The 19,191-nt window shown below is 30.2% G+C and overlaps 1 protein-coding gene across 18 annotated transcripts in view; it reads right to left on the bottom strand.

Annotated features, from left to right (window-relative positions):
• Nucleotides 1-19,191, bottom strand: part of l(1)G0196 (inositol hexakisphosphate and diphosphoinositol-pentakisphosphate kinase) — an 82,360-nt gene that overhangs the window by 16,159 nt on the left and 47,010 nt on the right. For 10 of the 18 annotated variants that reach the window (XM_024360665.2, XM_024360654.2, XM_024360642.2 and 7 more), the window contains 7 exons: nt 18,321-18,435; nt 14,486-14,524; nt 14,237-14,364; nt 12,151-12,277; nt 11,203-11,285; nt 9,854-9,990; nt 2,709-3,083 (listed from right to left, as the gene is read on the bottom strand). In XM_024360665.2, coding sequence (XP_024216433.1) covers nt 2,709-3,083; nt 9,854-9,990; nt 11,203-11,285; nt 12,151-12,277; nt 14,237-14,364; nt 14,486-14,524; nt 18,321-18,435 — 1,004 coding nt within the window. The remainder of the gene's footprint in view (nt 1-2,708; nt 3,084-9,853; nt 9,991-11,202; nt 11,286-12,150; nt 12,278-14,236; nt 14,365-14,485; nt 14,525-18,320; nt 18,436-19,191) is intronic. The other 8 variants (XM_024360666.2, XM_014427773.3, XM_024360660.2 and 5 more) reach the window with 4 other exon arrangements.

The raw sequence follows: 19,191 nt of genomic DNA, 5'->3' as shown, positions 1-19,191 counted from the left end.
TATTATTTATCATAAGTTAATATGAAGGAGATGGTCAGGGCTAAGGACAAGAAGGAAGTAGTAACTAATTATTTATTTTTTGGCAATGTTTCTACCTACGTTGTAGGTCTTCTTCAGGACTGTTAGGTAGGAGTGTAAACAGAGACCCTTCAAAAATACACTTCCACCTAACAGCCCTGACGAAGACCTACAATGTAAGTGGAAACATCGGCAAAAAATAAATAAATAGTTATTACTATTATTTCTTCCTACTGGAAGATTAGTGAATTATTTCTTCTTTTACCTATCGGCAGCCCTGACCATCTCCTTTATGTTAATAATTTTATATTTTGTATAGTTCCGGAGGCAGCCATTTTTTTGTTTACAAAACATACAAAGCTATGACAAATCCAAGTTTTGATGCTTTGTATCTTGGTTGGGACAAAGTTTAATCTTATTTATTGCAAGTTTATTGCAATCAGGAAATTGATAAAAAATTAAATAAATTATTTTTGGACTCTGAAATAATGAAGGAATCTACAATTAAAATTGTTTCAGAAAAAATGGTCAAGCAACATTGCTTGAAATAGATAAGCTAATATTTCTATCAGTTTATATTTGCCTAATAATTCCATCATTTTATAACAAAACATTGTTACTACATTTTGTAATATTATTTTACAAAAAGAAAATTATCCAATGAATCCCATAGAAATGTTATGAGGAAATAATAATAGAGAAGGAACTCTAAAGAAACATTTCTACCAAAATGTTGTTGTCATATTTTGATGTGAATGATATTTGATATAAATGATGCTTTATGGTTTGGTCATAATATAGAGATTGGTTGAGGGTCACTACCAATTAAAATTAATCAAAGATACTGCACAGCCCTCTAGAGATAGAATGAATACATATTCTCAAACTTTAAGTTCGGGTCCTCAAAGCTTCCCCTGCAGTGAATGCGATGACATATATCACAACTTAATGTAAAAAGATATACCAATTTATAATGAAAACTATAACTACTAACACATTATTAATAACTATAACGTTCCATAAAAACTTTATAAAATTGTAATAGTTGAGTGTAAAGGCCAGGGATTCAAAGAGCCAGTTCTGTAGAGATTCCACATAATAAATCTCAGCATTTCCACTCAGGTTAGGAAAACTTGAAACCTCTATATAACCATAAAGTTGGCAAAAAATATGGTGTTATATCTAACTATATTCAACAGGACAGATACAAGTTTCTGTCAAAGATAGAATCTTATAAAACATATATTCTATAGAACCTATGTATTCTTGGCTGATCAAGTAGTTTCTGGAATTGTCACCACCACATACATGCCAAAAGATAAGATAAAAATAAATAAATGGGAGGGCTTGTATGTATAGAATTATATTTTGCATGTGTTTTTAAATATTTATTGCTTGTGTTTTTCGACATAAGGATTTTTTTTTATTCTTCCTAAATGTTTTATACTATTTTATGTAGGTACTTAGATGTGAAATGACTATTGATTTTTATTTATTTATTATTATAATAATTATTAAACATATTCTTTTACCACTTTAAATATCAGATAAATTCTGATAGCTTATTTCACAGTGGTGCCAAATACATTTCCACTTGCTTTACCAAAAATACAATTAAAGGTTATCTCTTATAGGAAAATCATAAATTTTCCTAAAGAGAAAACCTTAAATTATATTGTTTGCCAAGTTAGTGGAAATGTACTTGGCACCACTGTAAAGTTAGCCGTTGATAGTAATTCATATTTAAAAAAAAAAAGTAAAGGGTTAATAGCAAGAATGAATTAAATTAAAAAAAAAATTGAAGAATAATAAAATTTTAAGAAACTTATAAAACACATACACAAAAAAAAATTTTTTTTTTTACAAAGAACTTTAGATGTATTTAAATTATACTATATGTTTATATTAAGTTTTATAAAAAGAGCCCAATTAGAGTTAATAGTATGCTATGTTTATAGCAAGCTAATATAATTGGACAGCACATATTTAACAATAAAGCATTCTTTATTGTCCTTCATCAAATGTAAGCCATGTGCCCTTGAGCACATAGCATACATTATGATCAGAAAAGAATTTTCATATTATGAAACTACAGCTATAATTAATAAAAATAAGATAGGTAAAACTGACAGTGTGATGTAAAACCACAATTGATCACAACCAAAATACCTCTCTCGAACTCTTGATCCAGATCGACCTTAAAACAATCCTTACGTTTACATCTCAGACCACCCCATGGATCTTCTATCAACCCATTGGACGACTATCAATTGTTTTAGAAGAGCATATTTGAATTGACATCCACACAAAATCAACATCATTTTTACAAATAATAATATTTTGTTCTTTCATTCGTGCCTATTTCGAGAGCTAATAATACAACCTATATGTAAAAAGAAGAATAAACAAAATAAAAATATATCAATAAAGATAATAGAACAAAAGTCTGTAAAAAAAAAGTAAATGATAGTCGAAAATTTTTATTTATTATAATAACGACTTGTTTAATAATGTTAAGATGATCTACTTCACTTTAAGCTGGGAACAAAATATTTTTTAAACTAAATAATTAAAAAAAACAGCAATAATCTGGGCATATCTAGGTGTAATTTGTTAAGAAAAGCATTAAGCTGAAAAAATAAAAATAAATTTAAAGAGTGTAAAGAATAATATTAAGTGAAATAACTAACCTGAAAGAGATGCAGTATTAGGAACTATGTCAGTAAGATTTGGTGCACTAGCTGCCCCTGAGATAACAGCTGTCGAGAAGACACTGGATGTCGATGAGTTCCTGCCTAGCGGATACTGGTGACCACCACTAGTGACTGAAGCACGAGACCTCCTTGCGCCTGAGAATCGATATTCACTCAAGCGATGTCCCCAAGAGGGAAGAGAAAGCCTGCCTCCTGCTCCCCCATTTCCTGCAGATACAATTCTCCTACTTTGCACATGAACGTGTGCTAAATCTAGAGCTACCAGCTGACCCTCCTCACATTTTGTTGACGAAGATGTCGTTCTCGATTTCCCTTCCACAGGTAATGAAACAGACAACTTTCCAGCTCGTTCTGAGTTTAGTGTACGTAAGTCGTGTCCAAGAAAAAAAAAAAAAAAAAAAAAAAAAAAAAAATGTCTCAAAACTAATAAAACCGAAAAAGAACTATAAACAATACAAATTAATACATGATTAAGGTTGAACTACAACTACTTTTCAAATAGGACAATTAATAAAGCGAAAACTAAAACAATCACTGAAAAGAAAAAAAGGGTTAGAAGTTAATCCAGCTAATAAGCCAAAGCAAAGAAAACATTCCTTTAAAAAATATGTAAAGAGGTATTTCATAGATTGTTGACCAAATAGATGACCACAAATTTATTTGACTAAAAGAACTAATCAAAAGTAATAAGGAAGAAGAAAATCGGAATTATTATGAGGTCTTCTTTGAGAAATAAAGAGAAACAAACCACACAATATTTTTATAAAATAAAGATAAAAAAAAATAAGAACAACAGTATGGAAAAGACAATGATTATGCTAGATACGGATGAAATAAGTTTAAAATGATTCAAAGTCATCTGATAATTTCCTCTTAAAAATAAATAATACAAGGTTCTGTTCTTTATATTATTCCTTAAGTTTCATAATCCTTTCTTTCTAAATTGTCCTCCATCTAAGTTAGGGGCGAAACCTGATCCCAATTTCAATATCGCAGGTCAGAGTATGACTTTCTCAAAAAATATCTTGATAATCTAATGAATATATGCCATCTCTATAATGTAATGAGATATCAGTTTCTCCATTTAGTTCTTCCAAATTATACATGGTCTACAATCCTATTGTCATTGGTTGCAATGGAGCCAAGGCCAAATGCTCAAGTAAATCTTAAAGTGAGGCCTTAAATGCAATTTGATAGGGAAAATTTTAGAACTGAGACTCATCCAGAAAGCTGTTACCTTTCATCAATCAGTTGTCAACAATATTAGAATTCAACATGCAATCATTTTTTTTTATTTTTTATTTAACAGCAGAATTATGCACCATTTCTTGCGATGAAAAACAAATGAATTTTGATTTAGTTACTTTTTGCTAACTCCTTGTGGAATGTACTCCTCGGTAAATTTATTCTTTACCAACTTAAGAGTCCCAGAAGAATCAATTTTTTTTTTAAAACTTCTGTATAACCATACCAAAAACAAGATTTTCCTTCACCTTATCTATAACATTCTCTACCATAAACTTTCCATAGGCTTGGATATGTACAGCTTTTATACAGTTCAATGAAATCGGTCAATGATGAATTGCCCAATGTTGTACATAATTTCAGTTATATTGAAACAAAAAACTAAACTGAGCAAGGTTTGTCCAGAATAAGCAAGTTAATTAGAACCTATCAGTTCCACAGTTTAAAGCTCGAATATTCAGCAGTCTTCAGTTTCCAATCAATTATAAATTTTTTACAATTTTGCTGTCTACATGTGTTTTACTTGCAATAGTTTACTTGTAAAAATAAATAATAATGTGTGGACCCACGTGAACAAATTAGACTTGAGCCTTACCCCTTAACAAGTGGCCAAGCAGGGAAACCGATTGTTAACATAATATTTATATGTGAAAATAAATTATTTCAATGGCGTATTAGGAAGTTAATGCATACGTGGCCTAGAGATATCCAATGTGCCGATTATAGATAACTGCATGGCTGGGAGAATAGCCTCAAAGTCATAAGAGTTACATAACTGTCTTTGGCAATGAATTATTTTTAGATTTGGTGACAAGGTAGTTATGGGTAGCTTCTTACTGCTACTAAACTAGATGGTGTAAAGAGCAAAGAGTGGTAGTTTCAAGAGCGTCCTTAGTAGTCAATTCACGATCTAAGAAGCCTGAATTGATAATTTTCTTAATCCTCAAGGCTAGAGAAGACAAATTTAAATCCTATGACAGCCTTGTTGTAATGTAAGATCACATGCCTTCAATTTTTCTTATAATAGCTTCATTGAAGAAAAAGATGTAGCTGATATTTCTACAAATAGAATTTTGCCAGAACTCTGCAAAATTTGTCTATTTGGATATAATTGTTATACTATAATATTACCCTTAAAATAAACTGCTTCTTATTGTTAACGAACCAACTGCATACAATTTATTACTGAATGATTCAGCGGGGGTGAAGGTAGCAGCGTGGTAAGACGCCTGTCTGCCAACCCATAGATTGCGAGTTCGAACCCGGCCCTACCTGGGATTTTCTCAAGCAAAAATTTATGCAATACTCACTCATAATCTCCCCCCGGGCATTTGTGAGGCCCGTTAGCCAATGGGTGGCACTCACAAAAATAGGCGTGGGAGTGACGGACCCACCCTATGAAAACCACATCAGGAAATACGCGATGTATTTCTTAAATATATCGCGCGAGGCCTAGGACCTCCACAGTCTGTCGCGCCAATGAAAAAAAAAATTGTTTTTCTTCTGAAATGCCTATTTTAGAAATTGTACCAAATAGTCATGCAGGTTCTTACATAACTTGTAAGTTTTTCTATACGTGTAACCTCAATAGAGCAGCATAAATGTGAATATGAAAAATGTGAGGTGTGTGAATATTAGTGAGGGCTTCTTCTTATTAAAATCTCACATTGTTGACTATAATTATATCCAATAACAACCAATCCGAAATGAAAAATTCTTGTAGCAATAGAAGAACGTTTATTGAGGAAGACTTTGGACTATACAACATCATACTATGACCCATATGAACTTAGCTGTAACCATAAAAGTGCAGTGAAAGAATCCCTGCACTCACTACAATCCACTTTAAAATGCCAATAGTAATTGGTCCATATTTCTTTTTTTGTCAGATAAATTTTGAATGCAATTCAATTAATCAAATGCACTTGATCTTGCGCTCATCATGCATATGATGGCAGGATAATGTGGATTTCATGGGGTGAAAATGCAGGATACTGCTAGTATAATTATGAAATTTCATTCAATCATGTATGCGTTTGTTCCTATATTTATATTCACTGATTTAAAACTTAAAAAAAAAAAATATATGCCATAATTAATGCTAGGTTAAAATATTGTACCATGAAACAGAAAACGCATTAATAATTAAAGGGCAAAATTCTAAATCAAATATTTTAGCAAACTAAAGTCGTAATCACTGGAGAAATAGCAAAGATCATTTTAGAAAATAAGATATAATATATCTATATGGCTTCTCCTAATAATATATATACATACATATAATTTAAAATATGAAGAAGATGGTCAGGGTTACGGTCAAAAAGAACAAAATAGTTATCAACCATTTATTATCCAACGTTTCGCCCCAATTTGTAGGGCTTCATCAGGCCTGTTCACGATGATAGCTTTACAGACTTTGACAATTGCGATTTATATTCAAAGTCTGTAAAGCTATCATCTTGAACAGGTGAAGCCATACCAAGTTGGGCGAAATGTCGGATAGTAAATAAATGAAAACTATTTAGTTCTTTTTGATCACAACCCTGATCATCTTCTTCATACATTAAAAAATAAAAATCATTAGATTTGATATGTAAAAAAGGCAGGATAAATACACAAATGTCTTAGTTTGAAAAAAACAAAGGCTGAATGAAATAAATTTCACATAAATCTTTAAAACAAGAAAAACAATATCTATTCATATAGAAATAATACCTAAATACTTCCTTGATCCCATCTTATCCATCCTTCTATCTAAAAACCATCCTGTCCTCTACTATCATCTCAAGTTTTGATTTTAACCACAATATAATTCTTCAGGTTTTTTTCATACCTCACACAATATCATCTTATCTCCAAAGAGATATAACAACTTGGACCTGACTCGTATGCCCTATAGGTGGATCTGAGTAGTTTTTTGTTCATTAATTTCAAAATCTAGAGTACTCAGCATTACAGAAATTATATAAGGGATATGCATAATGAACTTTTTGGAAAAAGTATCTTTTGTTCTAAATGATAAAATATAATGATAGCTGTTTCTTTAAGAACTTGTTTTCAGAAATTAAAACTATTGGAATTAGTTTTTAGTTAAATTAAGTAATCAATAGAACGGATTAGAAATGTCTAGTTACAAATAATAATTTTTAAAAACCATATACTTCAATTGAAATACACAAATAGCAGGAAAACCCACACAAAGGTTTCTTCAAAATTCTTAATAGCAGTTAAATTTGTTAAATTAATTCTATAACTCAAGAATGGTTTTTAATTCATGTCTTATCTGATATATGATCAATTTGATATCCAATAGTTTGGAAATGATTTCATATCAATGGTGAGAGTTTTAAATAATTAAACCAAAGTAGAGTTTAACTGTAGGTATTTTAATAGCTCCATCCTAAATTTACCTAGAGATATTTCTTATTTTAATAAATGGAATATGGCTCAGGTGTGGTCAAATAAAACTCAAATAGTAAATGGGTGTACTCTTTTTATTAATAAAAAATAGTACACCCATTTTTTATTTGACCGCACCCAGACCTTATTCCATTCATTGATACACACAGTCAATCAGCATTGTTCCAGTATTTCTTATTTTACTGAAGTTTGTCCAATATTAAGAGGATTCAAAGTGTCATTTTTTAAGAAACAATAGTTGGAGACAATAAAATTTCCAATTGGCCAATGTAGCAAAAATATATATATTTCTTTAAAAATTACTGTGGATTACAGATACCAAAAGTTATGAGAACTTTATTTTTAAAACAGAAAATAAAAACCCTCACTTTGTAATTTTGAGTATAAAAATGTATTGTTTCAAGTAAGTCATTCTTTATTTCAAATGGGAAAATTATAAATTGAAGATTGCTATATTAATGAATAAATTATTTTAATTCTTCTGGTATAACTTGGCTTAGGCGCAACACTATAGATTCCAGCTGCTTAAACACATTTTAGTTCCCTAACAGCTCTTTTTAATTCTTCAGTACTGGATTTTATTAATGGCTCAAGGAAGTGGTTATCATTTTTTACATTTTTCAAAGAACTTTTAAGTTGTTATTTAAACTGAAAGAATAAGACAACCAGATAAGTCAAGGGCTGTTAATTTCTTTTTTTTGTTATAAAGATAAAGGATGGTGTTCAGATGCTAATTATAATTTAAATTTCTTTACTGATTTATGCCTTCTTTATACTAGACTTCCAATGATTAAGAACTATGAAAAAATGGGGAAAGTATAAGATATGTCATAAGGAAACTAAGATTTAAACTTTGTGTAACACTAGCTGGTGTATTAGTACAAAATTCTATGACTACCTAATTCAGTCAGCTGGTCGTATTGGCAAAGGATCTCTAAAACTGAACAATACGTGGCAGTTACCAATTCAGATTTAAGTAGATGCCATTTCTCCAGCTATTCCATATCTCAAGACCATATGATGATACCTTGTAACTCATAAATGGTCTCCTCCTACCAAATATCAATGATAGAGGACATTTCCGCTCTTTCTCACTGTACGGATAGTCATATCTCTGAATTAAACTGATTAGATAAGAAAATAGGGAAAGCCCTGAATACTTCAATGTTCATCTTCAACTTTTTCAGGAATTCAACATCACCTAAAGTAGCCAATCATATCATAATTCATATATCATACAGCAGTAGGGACTATTATTTTAACCATTATCGCAATTAATATTAGCCATGAACAGTATTCTTAGGTTATACTATTGCACTTTTGAGTAGGTCTGCAAGGTAAGGGTCCTTTGCAAGTATATGAATATTCATATCTTCCAAGTTAAGTATAGTAGAACTGATCGTTTACATTATCACTAGGGAATCATCATCAATAATTTCCTTCAATTTAATGAGTAATATACACATTGAAGTATGTAATTTTGTCTCCTGATCAATTAAGGTGATTCAAGATTAAACATCATCATTGTTCCTACCGAACCTATTATCTCTCTGGTCCCTCATTCATTAAAGTACCCATAATCTCAGCCTAATTAGAATTCAGTGCACAAAGAGAGAACATCCCCCAAAAAAATTTGATCTTAAAATATAATAATTTTAGATGTTTTTGTCTATTTTATATTTTTAAACTTGAACTGAATAAGTCTTTAAAAAAGATAATGAAATTACATGTAAAAAATATAATAATATGGTAATTAGTAAAGTGTGATGTTTTTCATGTACTGTATCTAGTTGGGTTGATTTGAAAGAGCAAATACAATTCTTACGCCTTGAAAAATAACAATAGATATCTTGACTACTTTCAAGCCCTAGATGCATACTGAAATAAAACCTATTTAGCCAAAATCAAAACCTTGTTAAAGGGGGCAGAAATAAGACATTTCCATAACCCCCAAAAAACCACCTTAAATCAATATAAAGGGGGAAAAATATGGAAATGCAATTCACAATGTCATGCAGAGTAAATCCACAACATTAAAAAATAAAAATAAAAATTCATTAGACACATTAGTTCCACTAATCTATTTCCAATTTAAACATCCTATTAGAGATAAAATAAACAAAATTTCTTTTCTAGTAAGATTTTGTATCCACAGGAAATTCATTTCACTTAAATGTTAATAATTGCTCTTTCTAACTGAAACTAGAAAGGTGTTGCAGGTAGAGCAGGCTATAGGAGATTATTTTTAATCAAGTTTCATAGAGAATTAATTTTTAGAAAAATATTAATATAAAATGAATATTAAGTTATTTGGTTTCTAAAATACAAATTAATAACTAATACCTTTTCTCTATGAAGTTTAAATTAATCTTAGTAATGCAAACACATACTATGAAATGGATTAATACTAATATTAATTAGTGACCAAGAGATTTTGAATAAAAGTAAAATCTCACTTAATCGAACAGGAGGCTGTATCGATCTAGACCAATGGTCATAAGACCTAGACCTTTGTTCCTGTGTTGCTGCAGGACTTCCTTTAGATTTTAATGACCTGACAGTTTCATCCCACTCATCAGATGAAGTCTGCGTCCTACAGAAAAATAAATAAACTTTTAAACTCAAGTTGAAGTAGTGTAAAAATAGAGGAAACAACAAATCCAATACTTAAATAAAAAAGCCATAGTGTCGTTAATCAGATCAGTGAATAAATAAACACCCCAGGAGGTATATAAATATGAAACTGGAATTATTGTAAAGAAAAAATACTTTTAATGCATGAAAATTATAAAAAAAATTATTTAAAGTAATGTTCACTGCCAAATTATGCATTTTCCCCACCTGTCTGAAAATTTGTGGATGCCACAACAAAACAACTATTCCTCTTTTCATGCAAACCATTCATTGAGCCATTTTCTTAAGATATGAAGCACTCTTTAGCAAGTGCGTGTCCCACTGATGAAAATAAGTAATGATCGAATGGAGAGCCAAGTTTGGTGAGAAAGCCACACTCCAAAGTATTTTCCAATGAAACACCTCAATCATTTTCTTGACCAATTTTGCTCTGTGTATTGAAGAAAAATCTCTTTATGTAGCCTTTTTTTAATATTTCGGACATTCTTCATGCAAAGCTTGATTTAAATCGATCATCTGTAGTCAGTATCGTTCAGTATCAATAATTTTCCCAGGTCTTAGCAGCACATAATAGATCACAACCTCCTGATCATATTAAACATGGAGAATTGTCTTTTGTCCGCAGCTGTATGACCAAGAGCATGCTAATTTATAAACAAGCATTTGATGCAATTATACCACAGTTTTCTTCAACACAGGTAACAGAAAATCAATACTTTCCGGATAACATTGTTTCTAGGAACAAAACTTGATATGTTCAATGCTGTTAAAAACTATATTGTATGATGAATCTTGTATTGTTTGGAGTTGAAAAATCGTTGACAGATTTTCAAAACAAGAATATGGCACCAATGAAATGGTTTTACAACAACTAAATTGACAGCTTGTCCCATCTATAGACTAATTCCGGTTTCATATTTACCGCCCGGGTAGCTGTAAATATGTAAGAAGCAATTTATTGATTGAAAGAAACATGAAATCTATTTACATAAAACACACTGAATACTTTTGATGCATATCAAAAATCACTCATGCTAGCTTCCAGCTACCTTTATATGAACATCTACATAACATCGATCACAATACTTCAGCTTGTAGTCATACTTAGTGGATATATTATATAACTTCAATAAATCGTGACAAAATTAATAAATTAATTTAAAGAACGTACTTGATCGGTATAGGCTCAGAAGTCTGAACAGGTTGGCTAGCAGGCTTCCTAGAGGCTACAGGGGAAGAAGGTCCGGGCGAGTCCTATAAAAATATAAGTATTATTAAATTTTAATTTATAATATCAGAAGAAGATTATTAATTGATAGAATGTAATTAATGAAGGAAGATGATGACAGTATTTTGTTTACCTTCTAGATGATAGCCCAGCAAACTGGGGTGAAACATTCGTGCATTTGTAATGAATAGTTTTTACATTATTTGAGCTACTTTTTGGACCATCTTTCTTCATCAATAACATAAGACTTTAAATTTAAGTAATAATTTTTTATGATAGCAAATGTTATTCTTCAACTATATCAGGAGCCAGCATGAAAAAAGTAAACTTGTTAATATAAGATTAAATTTTTTTAAGAGCTTCATAACAAGTTCTGTTGGAATAGACAATAGCTAAAATAAATAACCTCAATACTATGCAATAATATAATGGACTTTAATAAATTGTTTGAATATAAATAGTAATTTCTTATACATTTATTGATAAATGTTATAGACAAATCATACTTTCAGTATTTTTAAATGTATTCTTCTGCATGATCTACACAAATTTGGAAGCTTTAATGTGCTTTATAGATAAAAAGTTCAAGAACGAGTTGCGCACATGCGCTCTTAGATTTCTTCATTACTTTTGAATTGTTATATTCCAAGTGAATCTTTCAAGAGGCCGAATAAATAATAGTCAGGGGGAGACAAATGTGGTCTTTAAACCATGTGTTTGAGAGTTTCATGGATGTCAATCAATGGACAACATTGATAAATGATGAAAGTGCAAATGTGTTTAAAATTAATCAATAAATGTAAAAAAAAAATTACCATTTATATTCGATTCAACCTATTTGTACAATAAAAAATAATACCATTAAAAGGAATCAATAAAAAGAAATCTTACTGAAGGCGAATCATCAGATGAAGCAGGACGATCATTTCTCGAATGTGGCCGGAAACCAGGTCCTGGTGGTAAATTCTTTTGGACGCAACAGTTAACACCAGGACTAAAATGAAGTTCAACGTGAAATCTAATAATCAAAAATTATAAATTTATATGTTAATAATAAGTAATTAAAGAAGCCCTTTAGTTTTAAATTCTAAGTATGACTTGATTCTCTTATACAAAACATGATAATTAATTTAAATATTTAACATGGCTTAACATTAGTTTTTCTCAACTTAACAAACTAATAAAAAAAAATTTCTTTTCCAAATCTTTAAAAAATTTTCTAGACAGCGTAGGGTTCAGGAACTGTGATGTAATACAAAATTCTTTTGAGAAGTTTATTTCCCTGCAGAAACAGAACCTTAGATAATTAACACTTTGGTAATTAACTAACTCTAAAAGTAAACAAATTGTTTTTTTGGACCTTAAATTGTACCATCTGTCATTTCTACCATAACTTGCATCTATATTATATCATAAATTGGACCTCTCTTTATCATCATATTATTCTCCTTAAGTATTTTGAGTAAGTTGTAAAAAAATGTCAGGGTTATTTCTATACTTTTCCTAACAAGAGAAAGAGTTAATAAACAAAATAGAATTTAAAAAATGATAAATGATTACAAATTTTTAGATTCTTACTACTTGAATGATACCTCAAGACAAATATTTAATCAATCTTTGATAATACACTTTCTATTAGAACCAATATTTTTGTCAACCACAAAATAGCAGAAATTAAAATTATTTATGATAAAATGGAATAATATGTGTAAACAATTTCCTAAAAATTATCATCTTAATGTTATACCCTATTCTTAAAAGACATAGTTGGCTCATCAAAAGGAGTAATAACAAATAATGTTGACAAATTTTTTATTCTTTAATCTAGAATTCGAGAAGACAGCTGATTGGTGACTCCATTCAACATAGCTCTAAATGTATAAGATGCAGCTCAAAATGACACTATTTTTGATGAACTACAATTGCTAACTATAACTATTAGGAAATTATTGGAGCCAGAATACCAGACAAGGCACTAAGAGAAACTTTTGAAACAGCATATTAATTTGGCAAGAAAGTAGATCTTGTAGCCAATGAATATTAAGGAAAATACCTAAAAATTTTTGAGGTTAATCACTTCCATTTTTGAATGAATTATTTATTATTTATTCATGATATTGTACAATGTTTCGGGACCTCCGTCCCATATTCATGCACTATAAAAACCTCATGATTTCATATGGGAAATCATGTCAACCATTTGTGCATCTTCACTTCTCTCTGGCACAGCCATCATTCTACATTTTCTAAAATTTCCTCAGAATTTGGACATCCTGCAGGAAAGTTAAAATCAAGAATTTAACTTTGAAATTGTACTCACGTTTGCATTTATTGATTCTTCCCTGATTATTGAGAATTTAATTAGCAAAGAAATTAACAGTAGAATAAAGGCTGGTAGTACATTGTAATAACAAAACCTTGAAATTCTCAAGTCTTAACTTAACCTAAAGCAACAAAATTAAAATCATATAAATTTCTTATAAGATGAATAGTCACCTATGGAGCAGAAATATAGGGCCTGTCCCAAGCGGACTGCTGTGAACTCAGAGTGTTCGAAACTGAGAAAGATTATTAGAAGGATTTACAGAGCAACAAGAGTTGGGAAATTAGGAGCAATGCTAACACTGAGTTTATAACAGAACAAGAATATCATTAACTGTATAAAACCAAGCAGACTAAGATTGGCAGAACATGTCATCAGAATGGAGGGTGAAATGGTACAGATGAAAATGTTGGAGGTGCACTTCACTTCAGTGTTAAACGAAAAGGAGAAAGAACAAGAAACAGGTGGAAACATGAAGTGGAGATAGATATGAGAAAGGTGAAGATTCTGCTATGGGAAGAGAGAGAAAATGGAAAACAATAATGCAAGAGACCAAGGGTTATGTTGGTCTGTAGAAACAGGGATTTAGTTCGATAGCCTTTAGGAAATCAAATTAAAAATAAGCTTACATATTTAAAAATATAATAAGATAACCTTTCTTCAGTATTTGGGTCTTTTGTAGGGTCTTCATAAAGAAGTATGACAACTTGAGACATGTAATTGAGTTCTGAGACCATACTGACATATTCCATCGCCCTTCTCCATTGTTCATCCTTTGGATCCTGATTAACAAATAAAGAAAAACTCAATTTATTTAATTTTAAAAGAAGTAAAGATGACTTCCATTTTTTAAAAAAATATATCAATATTTCTTTATATAACTCCAATTTACATATTACTCACTAATCCCTTTTGGGTAACTGTAAGATGTCTCCTGTCCATCTGGAAAAATAATAAATGTATTCCATTTGGTAGTGACCCCAAAAAATAAAAAGAAAAAACCCGAGACCCATATTTAGCTATCTTCTTTAAATGCATAATGATCAGTGTTAGTGCATAATTCAAATTTATATGTAAAGGGGTTAAAGGTTAATATATATCATGCTTCGTTCGTTAATTGATGTATACTTTTTTTTTAATATAACCTGATATAAATTAAACAGCTGATGATAAACCAAAAGAGTTGAAATATTTCAGCAGATCTTGAAGCTTCCATTGTTAATAAATAAGATATGGATGAAATTTATACAAATTTTCACATATAACAATAATCAATGCTGTTGCCACCAAAAATAACAGCCTAAATGTAAGCAAACCCTATTCGATACCTATATCTAGGAGATCAAAGGTAAATCAATCCGCAATAGCTCAGTTTTTCTATCAAATCTTAACCTACTAGTCCAACACTGATTTAATATTTAGATTTTATTATTATTATTATTAAATGGGCAACAGACCATGGAAGCCTAAGTCCTCGCATGATGTATTTCCTAATATATCACACTTTTCTTCACATGGTTTTTTCGTAGGGTGGGTTCGTCACTCCCATGACCAATTTTTTTGTGAGTACCAACCATGGCTAACAAGGGGAGGTTGTGGGTTGTGAGTGAGTTTTGCATTATTTTTGAAAAAAGCCCGAGTGGGACCGGGATTCAATATGACAACCTGTGGGTTGGTAGACTGACGCGTTACCACGCTGCTATCGCTGCCCCTTAATAATAAATGTACTCCATTTGGTAGTGATCCTAAAAAATAAAAAGAAAAAACCCGTGGTAGATTTTATCAAGCTCCATAAATTTAGTTATCCATTTACTTTTCCAAGATATCACCTCAATTAAACTTATTACTCTAAGAAGTAAATAAATATGAATATAAATAGATATTAGATGGGATCAAATTAAAATTTAATAGTCTCTGAAATATAGCTTCTCAAAATTTGGTAAATTTTTCATATTCACCAATTTTTAGCTTCAGGTTTCATCATTCACAATTGGCCCAATACTTTTAATAATCTCTCTAATGCTCTGTTAGAGGACTATCCATTGAATAAGAAAAGACTAATAAACTGCTTTATAAGATTCATTTTTGGTACTTCCAGACGTTCTCATTTCTCACATTACTATTCCGAGCAAAGCTGGCTCTATCCCAGGATCCAGAGACAATACCTCCTAAGCACATTTATAATCCAATCACTAATAACAAAAGAACCTTCCTATATTATTGACCTCCTCACGCAAAATTTATCCATTCACCTTTTAAATATAAGATCCCAACCTACCAATCTTTATATCCCTACCTGCCTCCTTTGAAAAATCCTTTCCTGTTCGAGTTACCTCATTTTATAACTCCTTACACCTATCCATCCGTAAAGCTTCCTCCTTAACTTCATTCAAACATCAACTATATATCCATCTCCTAGACTATCAAACTTCCGGGAACTTGTGAATAATAGAAAACAATCTAAGCATGGATAAATATGTGTAGATTTACATCACAAAAGTTCATATTTTATTTCAATTATTCAATTCAATTATCTTCAAAAGTTAATATAGCCAGACAAAAGCAGCTAAAACTGTTCCAAATTGTTATTCTTAAGGGACCAAGTGTTCCAGAATAAAGATAGATTATCATCATTTTCATTTCAATGCTTTAATCCTTGAGAGCACAGAGAATTGTGCATTTATTTTTTAAAACTTATTAACAGTAATCCAAAATGGCAATCTGAAGGGATAAAACTTTTTTAGAACTAAATAAATTGTAATATATTTTCATTTATAATAACCAAACATTCGAACTGGCTCATTTGGTTACCTTCGTTAATCTCTGAGTTACGAAATATAGAAAAATTGTCAAACTTTGAGACTGTTAGGTCTAAATTTGTTCTCAAATTGTAGCATATTTATCTAGTTTAAAAATTTATAGAATGTTTTTTTATCAAAAAATTGTTTCTTTATAGATATAACAGGTAAAAACAGAAAAAAGGATGATAAATTCGCAGTTTTTGGGATAGTTTAAACATTGATCCTGAGGGCTGCCGAGGTTAAAAACTTGCATTTGACATCTTGGTATTATTCCATACTAGATAAAAAAATTAATTTATAACCCTATTTGAAGCAAGGTAAACTAATATTTGATGACAAGGTGATGGACTATTGCTCTGGTTAAATTAATTTTTGTTACCTTCTTAGAGACTAACAAACTGTTAATGCAAACTATAAAAAAAATCATAAAATAGTAAATGGTTTTAGGTAAAATGCCTCAAGGAATCAATTAAGACTCATTCAATTTAAGGAAAATGTAAGGTCCAAGTAATATCTGGAACCTGCTGAGCACACCTTCCGACCATTAATAATAATGCTTTATAAGAACTTTTTTCGATAAATGAACATTTTTTATGTTTTAACACAATTTTTTTATAATGTTAAAAAAAAGGTTTAACTAAACAAAAATGGTTTAAGTGTAAAACTAGTAATAGATTTTTTTTTCATATTTATAAAACATAAATTTCCATTTTGTCATGGAAGCTTTAAGTTCTGATGAAAAAAAAAATTAGTACAAATTGGAAAGAAACTGCAGCCCAAAAGAGATTTAATGAGTGAATAAAATTTAAATATAACAATAATGATTAGGTAAAAGCAGAGCCTCCATAGTAAAATTCATGAGGGAAATTATGGCGATGTTAGTTTCAATCATACTACATCGTACCCAATGAAAAGCCAAAGCTGAAAGTTATACCTTGTGACATGGTGCTAAAATAAGCAATAACTTGAAAAATTTTTAATCCATTTTACTATACACATTTATAGTCTTTAGTTATTATTTAATTAAACTTAACTATACCCAGTTGATTTATACTCCATCAAGTAAACTCTATCCAGTTTTATGAATCACAATCACTTTCTTTTAAAAGCTTTATTTTATCTAATCAAAAGGAAAACAAATTTTGAAATTGTTTCTATTTTTGGCAGTCATTTTTCATATGATAAGTATATAATCAATAAAAAGTTATTTGAGGCCAACTTTCCTCAAAAGTACCATGATCAATTTTTCACAAATTTTTAAAAATGAGTTATGCCAGATAGAGTGGACATTGATTTGAGGGAAATTGCTTATTACCTGCTAAGAAACATAGTGGCATAAATCTGAAATCCATCATAAACAGAAAACAGTATTTCAAACATTTGCCATACTATAAACTAAATGAAATTACAATTTCTCTACTATAGTATTTTTTTTAGATATAACTAGAAAGTAAACCAAAACTGACACAAGCCTCTACCACCCTTAAAGAGATGTTAATTTTGTTCTCTCACATAGCATATATCTCACTCTACAGATAAGGTGTTGAAATAAACCTTTTGTCACTTGTAAATGGAAAAAAAAGGAGTCATTCTAGTGTTTAACTCAAATAAATTTTTAGTAACGCTACCACTGTGATTCTCAACAGGTAATATGAGGTGATTAGTTTCAAAACCTACTCAATCCCTTTTCAAAAATTTCAAAAGGAGACACCAAAAAACACATGACTGTGCTACATTTGATCCATGTAAACGTATGAGTTTTAACCCATTTTTATCCTGGATTGGTAGAAGTTTTGTCATAACAATACGGCTTTGCTATGGGAGGTATGCATTGTATTAAGGTGGTTTTGAAACTAAATGTCTCATATAGTATAGGTTAAGGATATGCTTTGAAATTAGTTAATTAAAGCCAAAAGCTACTGAATTAGTGATCATACAGAAATCAGCCCGCCATATCGAAGTACAGTTAGCAAGGAATGTATATGACTTTCACTAGTGAAGTAAAGCCTTGTGCGAACATGCCTTCCTGGACTAGAAACACCATGGGAATATCTGGAACAATTTAATACAATACTTTGAAATACGAAAATACCTGCTGATTAATCAAAAATATATATTACATTTTCTTTTATTTTTTTAATCATAGATTATTTATTTTTCCTAAGTTCATTAACATGTTAACTGCCAACAACGAGATAACTTGTAATTCATGTTCTTGTCTGTGGTTTTTTAACTTTCCATAAATCGCAGTATATATGAATGTCATCATACTGCAAAGAATGAAATATAAAACAATTAATTAGAACACTAACTACAAATAATTTCTAAGTCAGCAGTTAATATGTTAAATTACATACAAAACCTTATCTTCCTTCCAAACTTTCTAAAAGAGGTTTGTACACTTTTTTGTATACAAAAAATGACTCAAATATATACAAAATAATATTATTACAAAAAAATTATGTCATAAAAAAAATATTCCTCAAAACATTACAACCAAAATATTTCAATTGTTTGAAAATATAATCAGGATGGCTACAATTTATCCTACTTACAGCTGAATATAAGGTAGGTTCCAAGAAAGTCATGGATCCCAGATACTAAAAAAGAAAATGGTTGCTATAGGACTACAAAATGAAGACTAGTTGAAGAAAAAATTTGGCAGAGAAAATGCTAACAGCATGCAACAGTTACTAAACTGAGAAATATAAGTAAAAACAAACTTAACTAAATTAAACATATATAATCTCTTTATGTTTTAGAACTGTCAATATATATATATGTATAAATATAGCTCCGTCTCAAGCA

The sequence above is a fragment of the Halyomorpha halys genome, unplaced genomic scaffold (genome assembly GCF_000696795.3).
Source record: "Halyomorpha halys isolate HHAL.00 unplaced genomic scaffold, Hhal_1.1 Scaffold670.1, whole genome shotgun sequence".
NCBI classification, from domain to species: domain Eukaryota; kingdom Metazoa; phylum Arthropoda; class Insecta; order Hemiptera; family Pentatomidae; genus Halyomorpha; species Halyomorpha halys.
Note: the sequence above shows the minus strand (reverse complement) of the source record. Positions and strands in the feature narration are given on the sequence as shown.